Here is a 12,883-nt window from a genome sequence, read left to right on the forward strand (position 1 = left end):
TATCTCAGCCACAATTTATTTTCTAGCCTCACGCAGTGTTCTTGGATGTACCTGGTCAGGGCCAGGAGATTTATCCACCTTCATACATTTTAATACGTCCATCACCTCAACTGTAATGCGAACTGGCCCCAATATATTGCCACCAACCGTCCCAGGTTCTCAAGTCTTCATGGATTTCTCCACGGTAAACAGGAGAAATATTCATTGAGAACTTCACCCATCTCCTGCGGTTCCATGCAGATGTGTCCACCTTCATCCTCTCTAGTTATTCCTTATATTTAAAGAATCCTTTTGATTCACCTTAATTATCTCAGCCAAAGCTACCTCATGCCTTTATGCCCTAATTTCCTTCTTGAGTATACTTCTGTATCCCCTGAACAACTCAAGGGAATCCCTTGAATCCAGTTCTTTGTACCTGAGCCATGCCTCCTTCTTTTTCCTGGCCAAAACCTTAATATGTTTTGTCACATACGGTTCCCTACTCCTGCCAGCCTTGCCCTTCACCCTAACATGAACATATAGACCCTGAACTCTAGCTATTTCACTTTTAAAGACCTCCCACTTGCGAGAGGCAACCGTTGCCCTCAAACAAGCTACTCCAATCGACCCTTGCAAGCTCGTCTAATTCCATCAAAATTGCCTTGCCCCAATTTTGAACTTCCATCTGTAGACTAGTTTTGTCCTTTTCTAAAACTATTTTAAAATAGAATTATGGTCACTGGTCCCAAAGTCGTCCCCCACCATCGCCTTTCGAAATTAGTTTATCCAGTCCCTCAGATCAGAATTGATTCCCGCAGGGGCAGCACAGTGGTTAGCACTACTGCCTCACGACAGCAACCCAGGCCCCGGGGTCACAGTCCGTGTGGAGTTTGCACATTCTCCCCGTGTCTGTGTGGGTTTCACCCCCACAATCCAAAGGTGTGCAGGCTAGGTGGATTTGCTATGCTAAATTTCCCCTGAATTGGAAAAAAGAATTGGGCACTCTAAATATATTTTTTAAACTTGATTTGTGTAATTTTCCCCACTACCAGGGTTAGACTAACTGGCCTGTAATTATTCTGTCTATTCTTTGCTCCCTTTTTAAACAAAGGAAAAATGCTATCATTCCTCGAATCCACTGGCACCACACTTGTATCCAGTGAAGATTGGAAAATGACAGTTAGACCCTCTGCTACTTCCACACTGGCTTCTTTTAACAGCCTGAGGTCCATTTCATCCTGTAGTTTATTCACTTTCAAGAACACTAATCCCCCTTCATACTTTCTCTCTTCCTATATTTATCACATCCAATGCTTCACACTCAACTACAATATCTGCATTGTCTTCCCTCTTTTGTGAAGACAGATGCAAAGTATTCCTTAAGAACCATAACCCACATCTTCCACCTTCACACAAAGGTTTTTTTTAAATGGACTGCACTCTTTACTTAGTTATCTTCTATTTTTTTAACGTATCGATAGAACATCTCTGGGTTCACCTTGATTTTACGGCAAATATTCTTTTGTGCCCTGCGCTTTCCTTTTTGATTTCTCCCCTCCTCTTTCTACTCTTCAGTATTGAATAGTATTTAATTTCTCCCAGACCTTGTTTCCTCCGCTCCCACCTTTGTACAGCATCAAAGCCATTACATTTTAAACTTTCAGTTCCGAAGAAGTCATATCTGACTTGAAACGTTAATCCTGCTTCTCTCTCCACAAATGCTGCCAAACCTGCTGATTACTTCCAGCATTTTTTGTATTTATTGCAGATTTCCAACATCCATAGTATTTTGCCTTCATTTTAGTGTTTTGACATTTAAGTTTTTTGAGGACTCTAGTGGTAAAGTAGTTAAAGGGGAACCAGTTCATGCAAAATACTTGGGACTTTTAAAAGGCATTTGTTAATCCATAGATTCCTAGTGCCGAAGGCCATTCAGTCCACTGAGTCTACCCCAACCCTTCGAAAGAGCACCCCAACTAGGCCCCCCCCCTTAACCCCACACATCTTTGGACTGACGGAGGAAACCGGAGCACCCAGAGTAAACCCACGCATAAATGGGGAGAAGTTGCAAACTCCAGTTACCCAAGGCCGCATAGGACCCGGGTCCCTGGCGCTGCGAGGCAGCAATGCTGAGTCACCGATAAGGTGCCACATAAAAGGTTAATGTACAAGGGCTCAGAGAGTTGGGAAATATATTAAATTGGGCAGGATGCAGAGTAAATGGTTGGCAGACTGTAACTAGTCATATGCTGCAGTCTCAGCTATTTGCAATCTATATTAATGACTTAGGTGAATGGTGTACTCCTGCTCCCATTTGGTATGTTGTGCAGTCCACAATTTCAGACTTTCCCAAGGCCACAATGGCTAATGAAGTACTTTTGAAATGTGGTCACTGTGGTGAGGTAGAAAACCGGTCAGCCAATTTGTACATAGCAAGATCCCAGCAAAGATCATAGCAGGAGCAATAAGATCAGAAACAACTAATCTGTTTTTACCCCCTTTCTCATTGATGGTTAAACATTGATCGGGACACTGGGGGGGGCGGGGGGGAGAAGAGGGGAGAGAGAACTCCCCTGCTCTTTGTTAGATAACCACTGAGGCATGGCAAGTGTTCATAAAACCAAGATCAAACAGGTTAAAGTGTAAATATTCACTAAAGATGAGACATGCTGCCAAAGCTTTCGGCCTTTGATTCATCAGGGCAGATGCAAGAATGCCAAATTTCAAAAGGGAGCAATAATTTATACTGCATGAGAAAAGGATGATTATTTGCTGAATGATTGGTCGAGGCATTGCCATGGGGAAGGCACCAGGGAATTATTGTCCCCCACTTTTTTATTTAATTCAAAAAAGGTACAATGCCTGGACATGTTCCTTTGGTCTGCAGAGGACAGGACCCTATAAATGAATATATGTAGCTTATGGCAAAGTGAACTATGTTGCAAGCCTGTTTGTTAATGCAACCTGGAGCACACATGAGACAGCACTTACTGAATAATCAGGCCACCCGTGCCAGTTGTGCAACTCATCAGTGCCTCTCCTCCACTGGGGGGGAAGAGAACCTGTTCACCTTCAATTTGTGGTGGTTCCTGCAGATGGATGACTTGGTAACTGAGATAAAGCACCACCAACCCCCCACCCCCTCCAAACCCACAAGACAGAAGTAAGCCATTCAGCCCATCGAATCTACTCCGCCATTCAGTGAAATCATGAATGATCTGATGATCCTCAATTCCACTTTTCCGCCTTATCCCCATAACCCTCAATTCCGTTACTGACTAATTATCTGTCCATCTCAGCCTTGAACACACTTAACAACTCAGCCCCTACATACTATTGAATTGTAAAGTGTTTCTTTAGCAATTTTACAGAAGGACCACTTTTACTGGTGCCCCATTTTCCATTGCCCACACCAGTCACCCTGGAGTAGGGACAAACATCACAACTCATGGTAGTACCACAGAGATACAGCAGTCACTGACATAGCAATATGGTGCACCAGCCAGAAAGCCCAACTAAGGAGCAAACCAGAATTGAAGCACATACACGGCGAAACCCAGTTTTGTTGACGTTGAACAACAATCAGTCTGATACGTGGAAGAGAATTAGAGAAGAGAGGTAGATTTACAGAGCAAGAGCAGTAGAGTGGAATAATCGGAAAGCTCTTGCAAAGGGCCAGCAGACACGATGGGCCGAATGGCTACTCCCTGTTTTATAAGATATATTGACGAGTCCACGACGGAAAGTGGAGCGAGTCAGAAAGAAAAAAATATTGGCAATAGAGTAGAATGGTTACTGCCTGAGAAACAAGGTATTGAATGAAATCAGCTCACACTCACTTAGACCAAACACAGACATCAGGTTATGAAAAGAAACTGTTTATTGACAATAAATCTTCAATGGGACTTCACGTCATTCCACAGAATTATAAAATAACAAATACACAAAACAATCCTGGACCTTCTTCTGGGTGGTGGCAAAGGCAGAAACAGCCTCACCTCCTCTTCTGGAAGATGTTTCCACGGCCCATCCCACGGCCTCGTCCTCGGGCAGCCACTGGAAAGAATCACAACTTATTAATCATTTGGGCTGAGCAGCTTTGCAAAGCTCAAGGTGCTCCCAGGGTCAGATTTTCACTTTTGGCATCATTGTTTCAGGGAAGAGGCATACTTGTTTTTTTTTTAAATTTAGAGTACCCAATTCTCCCGCTACACTGTCCCTTTCAAACACACCGAGCACAGTTACAGCACGGGATTAGATCCCGAGTGAAGCTCCCGCTACACTGTCCTTTTCAATCACGCCCAGGACAGGTACAGCACGGGGTTAAATACAGAGTAAAGCTCCCTCTACACTGTACCCATCAAACACTCCCAGGACAGGTACAGCACGGGGTTAGAGTAAAACTTCCTCTACACTGTACCTAGCAAACACTCCCAGGACAGGTACAGCACGGGGTTAGAGTAAAACTTCCTCTACACTGTACCTATCAAACACTCCCAGGACAAGTACAGCATGGGGTTAGATATAGATAAAGCTCCCTCTACACTGTCCCCAACAAACACTCCCAAGGACAGGTACAGCACGGGTTAGATACTGAGTGAAGCTCCCGCAATACTGTCCCTTTCAAACACGCCCAGGACAGGTACAGCATGGTGTTAGATACAGATTAAAGCTCCCTCTACACTGTCCCCATCAAACACTCCCAGGTAGGTACAGCGCGGGGTTAGATGGAAGACCGAGGAGGGTTTGAACCCTCAAGCCAGCTGGATAATCCAGTTTTCAGTCAGCACTGTGCAGTGATCCTAGCTGTAATTGCAATGCTGAAAAATGATTCCCAGAACAGGATTAGCTCAGTCACAGGGAATACACAGCAGCACCACATAAGCCACAATGAAAAAGCTGAAGAGGTTAGGGTTCAGGATGAAGACACACTTACCTTGAGCTTTGAGGATTGCAGCTTTCCCTCGGCCAGCCCCTGTTCCTTGGTTTTTATTCTTCATGCTCTTTAACATGGGGGCATTTTTCAGCATGTCTGGTAAGATGAGGAAACGAATCTTGCTGCCACGGATGTAGACCTGCTCCAGCTGAGCCACACGTCCATCGCGATAGGTGACTGTGATGTTAGACATCTGCAGAGAAAAGAGGAACAAGGTTAGAACGACTGGATTCACAGATCCAGCAACTCCGAAACCCAGAGGCTTAACCACTCTAAACGATGGAAATTAGCCATTAAAGAGAGAATCTAACCATCTCCCAAAGACATTCAGTGGCATTACCATCACAATCCCACACTGTCAACATCCTGGGGGTTACCATTAACCAGAAACTGGACTAGCCATATAAATACTGCAGCAGGTCAGAGGCTGGGAATCCTGTTGTGAGTAACTGCCCTCCTGCCTGCCCCCCCACTCCCCCAAGCCTGTCCACACCTACAAAACTCAAGTTAGGAATGTGATGGAATACCCTCCACTTGCCTGGATGAGTGCAGCTCCAACACTCAAGAAGCTAAGAACAACATCCAGGACAAAACAGCTTGTTTGACTGGCACTCGTTCCACCACATTCACTCTCTCCACCCACCACTGGTGTAAGTGGCAGCAATGGGTACCATCTAAAAGATGCACTGCAGCCACTCAACAAGGCTCCTTCAACAGCACCTTCCAAACGCCTATCACCTCGAAGGACAGGTTCAGCAGAAATGTATCTAACCAGAGAGGGACTATCCTTCAACATTAAAATGGTATCTGTACAGTCAGAATGGTGCCTACATTTATGAAATAACTGGGTCATGATCTGAAGCTAGTGGACTGCACAACTCCAAGCAGAAACAAACATACAAATTAAGAGCAGGAGTCGGTCTCTTATTTTTAAACTGTGTTGCTTGGTTTTACTCTTCCTCCACAGGGAAACATCCTCTCAGCATTCTCCCTGTCAAGTCCCCTCACAATCTTATATGTTTCAATAAGAGCACCTCACATTCTTCTAAACCCCAATGGACACAGGCCCAGCCTTAAATCACTCAGAGACCAACATCAGTCCCCGAAACAGACAATCTGACAGAAATGGGACAGTATAGGAACCGTATTCTATACCGGAAGAAACATACAGCAAGCTGAGACCACACCTCCTGGAGTACTGTGTACAATTTCAGTCCCCTTATTTGGGGAGCGATATAGTTGCATTGGAGGCGGTTCAGAGAAGGTTCCACTAGGCTGATTCCAGAAATGAGAGGTTTGCCTTATAAAGAGAGATTGAGCAGTTTAGGCCTATATTGCGTCAAGCCTGGAAGAATGAGAGATCTAATTGAGGTATATAATATGATAAAAGGTATTGACAAAGTAGATGTAGGGCAGATGCTTCCTCTTGTGGAGAAATCTAGAACGAGGGGCCATAATTTTAGGATAAGGGTAAGAGATTTAAACCAAGAGATGAGGAGAAATTACTTCTCTCAAAGGTTGGTGAATCTGTAGAATTCACTACCCCAGAGTGCGGTGGATGTCCGGACCTTGAGTACATTTGAAGAAAGAGATGGATTTTTAATTAGTTAAAAAAAAACATTTCTTGAGAGATGGGTGTTGCTGGCTGGACCGGCATTTGTTGCCCATCGCCGATTACCCTTGAACTGGCTTGCTAGGTCATTTCAGAGGGGGGGGCAATTAAGAGTGAACTACATCTTTGTGGGTCTGGAGTCACATGTCGGCCAGACCTGGTCGGACAGCAGATTTCCTTTCCTGAAGGACATTAGTGAACCAGGTGGGTTTTACAACAAGCATCAATGGTTTCACGGTCAACATTTAGACTTTTAATTCCAGATTTCTGTTGAATTCAAATTTGACTATCTACCATGGTGGGATTCGAACATAGGACCCTAAAGCATGACCCGGAGTCCCTGGATTACTAGTCCAGTGACAATACCGCTACGCGAATGCCTCCCGTTAAAGGGAGGGTTGAAGTGTAACGGAGAACAGGCGGGAAAGTGGAGTTGAGGCCGACAGGAGGTCAACGATGATCGTATTGGGGCTCAACCCGGCATGTGGCGCAGTGTTTAGCACTGGAATTGCGGCGCTGAGGACCCGTTTTCGAATCCCGGCCCTGGGTCACTGTCCATGTGGAGTTTTCACATTCTCCTCATGTCTGCGTGGGTTTCACCCCCACAACCCAAAGATGTGCAGGTTAGGTGGATTGGCCATGCTAAATTGCCCCTTAATTGGAAAAAAAAATAATTGGTACTCTAAATTTATTTTTTTAAAAACATGATTGTATTGAATAGCAGAGCAATATTGAATGACGGGGCGAGTTAGAGAGTCTGAATTGTCTAATCCTGCTCCTTGTTCTTATATTTTAAGGAACAGCGAGCAAGCCTCTGGCCTAGTGGTGGGATCCCCACAGAAAGACGATAAGTTTCTCTTGGTCTGCCAACTCCTGTGATTTTTGTAAAATCTGAAGGGAAAGTGAAGGCTGCAAACATCGGGGCAATGATGAGGCAACTTGTCGACAACAGGAGCTGATTGGCTAAAACCTGCGCGAACCGTGCAGAGGGGAGCAGATTGTGCTAAACTAACCAAGCATACTGATCGCTGTGGGCCCCAAAGCAGCATCACTTCCCATTCCAAAACAGCCCGAGAAGGAGCAGGGCCATTAAATACCCAGAGATCAGACCACCAGGAAAACACAGCCCTCCTGCACGATCTTCAATTTTATCAATGACTTGTGGCTCTTTCCCAAAAAGGATGCCATTGTGGTAATGTCACTGGTCTGATAATCAGGAGGCCCTAGATAATGTCCTATTGACATGGGTTCAAATCCCAATTTAAATTCAATGAAAAAATCTGAAATTGAAAGCTAATCTCAGTATGGTGGGCATGATTGTGGTAAAAACCCATCAGTTTCACTGATGTCTTTTAGTGAGGGAAATCCATTGTCCTTATCTGGTCTGGCTTACATGTGACTCCAGACTCACAGCAATATCATTGTCTCTTCACTACCCCTCTAAAATGGCCTCACAAGTCACTCAGTTTCAGGGCAATTAGGGGTTGGGTTACAAATACTGACCTGGCCAGTAATTGCCATATCCTGTGAATGAATTAATCAGATGGCATAGTAGTTAGGACTTCTGCCGCAAAGCACAAGGGACCCAGGGTCAATTCCAGCCTTGGGTGACTGGAGTTTGCACATTCTCCCCATGTCGGTGTGGGTTTGCTCCATTTCCTCCCAGTCTAAAGATGTGGTTAGGTTGATTGGCCATGATCAATGCACGGGGCAATGGGTCAGGGGGGTGGGCCTAGGTAGGGGTCCCTTTCAGAGGGTCAGTGCAGAAGCAATGGGCCAAATAGCCTGCTTCTACATTATGGGGATTCTATGGATGTTGACATGTCCACAGTCCATGAGTAAAAGATCAAGCCCAATGGGAGGGTGACTGCCTATCTCAATAAGCCCAATTAGGCTCCCATGAGTTCCCATCGCAACTTCACAAGGGCAGTGGCTCACAAAGACAGAACAGGCTGAATGGACTCGTAACGGGCTTTATCACCGGAGTGAGGAGAGATTGTGGAAGGTGGATAAAGAAGATTCCAGGCCTTGACCACAGGGGAAGATCTCAGAAAATTTCATCCATGAGGCCAGGAGCATCAAGTGCCAAGTGGGAGAATCAGTTTGCCAGCCCAAACACAATGGGCCAAATGGCCTCCATCTGAATCATAGAGGAGGTCATCGTCAGGGAAAGCAAACCTCCAGGTTGGAGGGAGGTCAGGAATCCAGGAGAGGCAATGTTAACAGGAGCTGAATATCACCGTGGATTAAAGACAACCAGCAGGTTAATACATGGAACTAACTGGAGGGGGTTTGGTGGGCATTAAAAATAAATATAAATGAGTAATTTAACACGAATCTTTCCAGCAAAAAGACATGAATTTATTGAATACCTTTCACAACCACGAAAAACCCAAAGAGTTATTACAACCAATGAAATAATTGCAATAAAGCGCGGCACAGCAAGAGCCCTCACGACGGAGAGAAAGACCCAAATCCGCCCCAGCGGGCCTCAGGCTTCATCCCGAATTTCCCCGGCCTTACCTGACAGTTCATGTTGTCCTCGGCCTCGATGAGCTTTCCCCGGTAAACCTCTCCGGTGTTGGTCTCGCAGGTTACGACATGGCCCTCGGCCTCATGCAGCACTTTGATGGGGACTCCGATCGACATAATTCAACCTCACAGCAACTGCACCGCGCGCTTCACTCCGACTGTCCTCCGCTATCCCAGGGAGCACCGCGCACTCAGACTGCTCTTCCGCTATCCTAAGTGCGCTTCACTAGGACTGTTCCTCCACAGTCCCAGAGAACACCGCGTTTCAGCTCCTCCGCCATCCCAGTAGGCACCGCGGTTAGAGGGCTTCCACTGACCCAGGGGCTACCGCGAAGATCCTCCGCTGTCCCCGGATACCCTCAATCGGAAGTTCCCTTTCGCGCACCGCAATCGATCCCTCTCACATCTCCTTCCCCCGGGCACTCATCCATCAGCCGTTCCGTGGCACCGCATATATTTCCGCAACAATGGCCGCCCCGTGGTATTTTGTCCCAGCGCCGTCGCCCTATCGGCCCCAAGCGGAGAGAAGCCGCCGGTGAAGAACTAACGTCAGTTTCGGGACCTAAAGCTCGGGTTTGGCCGAGAGTCGGGCGCCGGTTGTCAGGGAGGGTGTAACCAAGATAAAGCTCCCCTGGCCCGGGGAGCGGCCGCCAACATGAAACCCAGTGAGAGGGAGAGGCTGAGGGGTAAGTGAGAGAGGCCGGGGCGTGGCTCGGCTCCGGCGGCAGTGCGGCGCTCCCGCGGCGGGGTGGCACTCCCGATGGGGCTGCTCCTGCGACAGTGCAGCTCTCCCTCAGCTGGGGCAGCGAGTGAGGACAGACTGAGAGATCAGGATCTGGTTAAAACGGAGCAACTTTCCCCGGGGAGAACGGGGAATCCAGATTCATTGCTGCTAACCCTCCGTCTGTTTCTCTCTCTCTAGATGATCTGGTCCAGTTAAATGTTCCTGTCATTCAGCAATCCTTTCACTGGGATTGTGGACTTGCCTGCTCCAGGATGGTGCTGCAGTAAGTAAAGAGAAACACCCATTGACATCCTCACCTCGTCCTCATGCTTGTTCAATGCACAACATTGTTTCTGCAGAAAGAAACATTCTCATTGGGCTACATCCTTCATGAACATCAGCTAACGGAGGGAGAGTACAGGAGCCATGGATAAATATGGGGTAAAACAATTTTGGAAACAAGTTTCTGAAAGTGCAATTTGATAGGCAAGTTCTTTTAAAAAATATATTTTAATTCAAATTTTTCATTCTATGCATAATACAAAACAGAATAAAACACCAATACAAACATATCCCCTCTCAAACATAGCCTAACCTTTCGCAAAACCTAATACCTGCCCCCCCCTTTAGCAACTATGATGATCAATTCCGTGAAATAAACAATAAAAGGCAGTCATTTCCGTAAAACGCCTCATTTGTCCTCCTCAAGGGGTACTTGAGGAACTGGGCGGAGAAACAGACCTCCATCCCAGCAGTCGTAGCCTCTGGGCAATCACCGAGGCCAAGACATCGGCCCCTGTGCCCGACTGCAGCCCGGGCAAATCTGACATCACAAACAGTTCCACTGAGGGTTCCAGTTCAATTTTCCGAATCGCTGACATGGTACTGAAGAAGCAGACCCAGAAACGTACAAGCTTGGGGCAAGACCAGAACATGTGCATGTGATTGGCCGGACCCCTTGAGCAGCGCTCACTGCTTTCATCCCTGCAAAGAAGCGACTCATTTGTCAGATGCGCCCTATAAACTACTTTGAGTTGGATTAAACCAAGCCTCGTGCATGAGGACAGGGAGTTCACCCAATGCAGGGCCTCGCTCCACACCTCGTCATCTAATATGGACCCTAACTCATTCTTCCACCTGGCCTGAACCCCCTCAACCAACACTCTCACTGCGAAGGCATTTGATAGGGTACAATGGGGTATCTTTTTGCGGTCTTGGAGAAGTTTGGGTTGGGGCCCAAGTTTGCGTCTTGTACACAGCTGTTACACAAGGCTCTAACAGCTAGCGTCTTCACCAATAACATGAGCTCAGGGTATTTCCAATTAAATAGGGGAATGAGGCAGCGGTGCCCTTTGTCCCCTTCTTGTTTGCATTGGTGATAAGAACCTTTGACCATCGTCTTGAGGGGAATGGGTTGAGCACATATAAAGTTGTCCAACCAGCTGCAGCCCCTCCCCCACCTCACTCGCATTCGCTAGCTAAGATCTAACTGCTAGTGAGGTAGCCCCCTGCCAGAGCCTACACACAAAGAAAAGAGACAGAGGGCACCACGGTGGCGCAGTGGGTTAGCTCTGCTGCCTCATGGCACCAAGGTCCCAGGTTCGATTCCAGCACTGGGTCACTCTCCGTGTGGAGTTTGCACATTCTCCTCGTGTTTGTGTGGGTTTCGTCCCCACAACGCAAAGATGTGCAGGCTAGGTGGATTGGCCACGCTAAATTGCCCCTTAATTGGAAAAAATGAATTTTGTATTCTAAATTTATATAAAAGTAAAGAGACAGAAACTCCCCTCGCCAGCAGCACCCCCCCCCCCTTCCCTAAACCATCCACCTCGGGCTATATATTATCCACATTGCCACACCTTATCCACATTCGCCGCCCAATAATAATGAAGCAGATTTGGTAATGCCAACCCCATCTGCCTCTGTAGCAGTGTCCTCCCCACCCTCGGCACCTTCCCCACCCATACAAAGTCCAAAATGATCGTGTCCAATTTCTGAAAAAAAAAGCCTTTGTATAAAGATCGGGAGAGCCTGAAAGCTAAACAAGAACCTCGGCAGAATATTCATTTTCACCACTTGGACCCTCCCTGCCAACGTTAAATGCAGTGTATCCCACCTCTTAAGATCCTCCCCGGCCCCCTCCACCAGCTTCGTTAAGTTCCACTTATGGAGCCCCGTCCATTCCCTCGCTACCTGAATCCCCAAATACTTAACCTATCCCTCGCTACCGTAAATGGCATCCCCCTAAATTAACCCGCTGTCCCAGCTCATTCACTGGGAATATCTCGCTTTTCCCTACATTCAGGTTGTACCCCGAGAACCCTCCAAACCTCTCTAGCAGGCCCATAATCCTTCCCATACTCTCCAATGGATCCAAAACATACAGCAAGAGGTCATCAGCATAGAGCGACACCCGATGTTCCCTCTGTCCCCTCATAATCCCCCGCCACCTCGCCTACCCCTGAGAGCCATCGCCAATGGCTTTATGGCCAGCGCAAACAGCAGCGGCGACAGCGGGCACCCCTGCCTTGTACCCCTGTGTAAGTCAAAGCTTTGTGAGCTCATATATTTCATCCTCACCCTCGCCCTTGGTGCCACATACAGCAACTGCACCCATGCCACAAATCTCAGTCCAAACCCAAACCTTCCCAAAACCTCGGAACAAGGACCGCCATTCCACCCGATCAAATGCCTTCTCCGCGTCCATGGACACCACCACCTCCGGTACCAGAGCCCCTGACGGATTCATCATCACATTCAATAGCCGTCTTACATTACTAGCGAGTTGCCTGTCCTTCACGAAGCCTGTTTGATCTTCTGCAACCACTCCCAAGGCACAGTCCTCCATCCTGCCCCCCAACAACTTGGCCAATACTTTCACATCCATGTTCAATAGTGATACGACCCACATTCCACCGGGTCTTTCCCCTTTTTCGGGATTAGTGTGGTTACTGCCTGCTTCATCGTCTCCGGCATCTCTCCTTTCTCCAGTGCTTCGTTAAATGCCCCGAGATGTGGTGCCAGGTTCGTCGCAAATTCCTCATAGGAGTCCACCCAATGGCCTTCCCCGACTTCATACCCCTGATACTATCCAACACCT

At 47.2% G+C, this 12,883-nt stretch overlaps 2 protein-coding genes across 3 annotated transcripts in view; one reads left to right on the plus strand and one right to left on the minus strand.

The window, feature by feature from the left end:
* Positions 1 to 3,841: 3,841 nt before the first annotated feature.
* On the minus strand, positions 3,842 to 9,267 carry LOC140410876 (small nuclear ribonucleoprotein Sm D3). Its single transcript, XM_072499628.1, has 3 exons — positions 9,051 to 9,267; positions 4,916 to 5,108; positions 3,842 to 4,035 (listed from the first exon to the last, which is right to left on the minus strand). The coding sequence occupies exons 1-3, from the start codon at positions 9,174 to 9,176 to the stop codon at positions 3,974 to 3,976; spliced, it is 381 nt and encodes a 126-aa protein (XP_072355729.1). The 5' UTR covers positions 9,177 to 9,267; the 3' UTR covers positions 3,842 to 3,973.
* Positions 9,268 to 9,343: 76 nt separating this feature from the next.
* The window catches only part of gucd1 (guanylyl cyclase domain containing 1), a 28,969-nt gene continuing 25,429 nt past the window's right edge, over positions 9,344 to 12,883 (plus strand). The window contains exons 1-2 of one of the 2 annotated variants that reach the window (XM_072499603.1): positions 9,344 to 9,745; positions 9,982 to 10,066. In XM_072499603.1, coding sequence (XP_072355704.1) covers positions 9,715 to 9,745; positions 9,982 to 10,066 — 116 coding nt within the window. In that variant the 5' untranslated portion in view covers positions 9,344 to 9,714. The other variant, XM_072499612.1, reaches the window with a different exon arrangement.

Source organism: Scyliorhinus torazame, chromosome 1 (genome assembly GCF_047496885.1).
Source record: "Scyliorhinus torazame isolate Kashiwa2021f chromosome 1, sScyTor2.1, whole genome shotgun sequence".
Classification (NCBI taxonomy): Eukaryota; Metazoa; Chordata; class Chondrichthyes; order Carcharhiniformes; family Scyliorhinidae; genus Scyliorhinus; species Scyliorhinus torazame.

What these genes read in the sequence shown, in the direction of transcription:
- LOC140410876 (XM_072499628.1), bottom strand. Translation starts at nt 9,176, where the DNA reads ATGTCGATCGGAGTCCCCATCAAAGTGCTGCATGAGGCCGAGGGCCAT. An exon ending in AGGACAACATGAACTGTCAG is followed by an intron (nt 5,109 to 9,050) that starts GTAAGGCCGGGG and finishes TTTTCTCTGCAG; the next exon opens with ATGTCTAACATCACAGTCAC. An exon ending in TGCAATCCTCAAAGCTCAAG is followed by an intron (nt 4,036 to 4,915) that starts GTAAGTGTGTCT and finishes GATTCTTTCCAG; the next exon opens with TGGCTGCCCGAGGACGAGGC.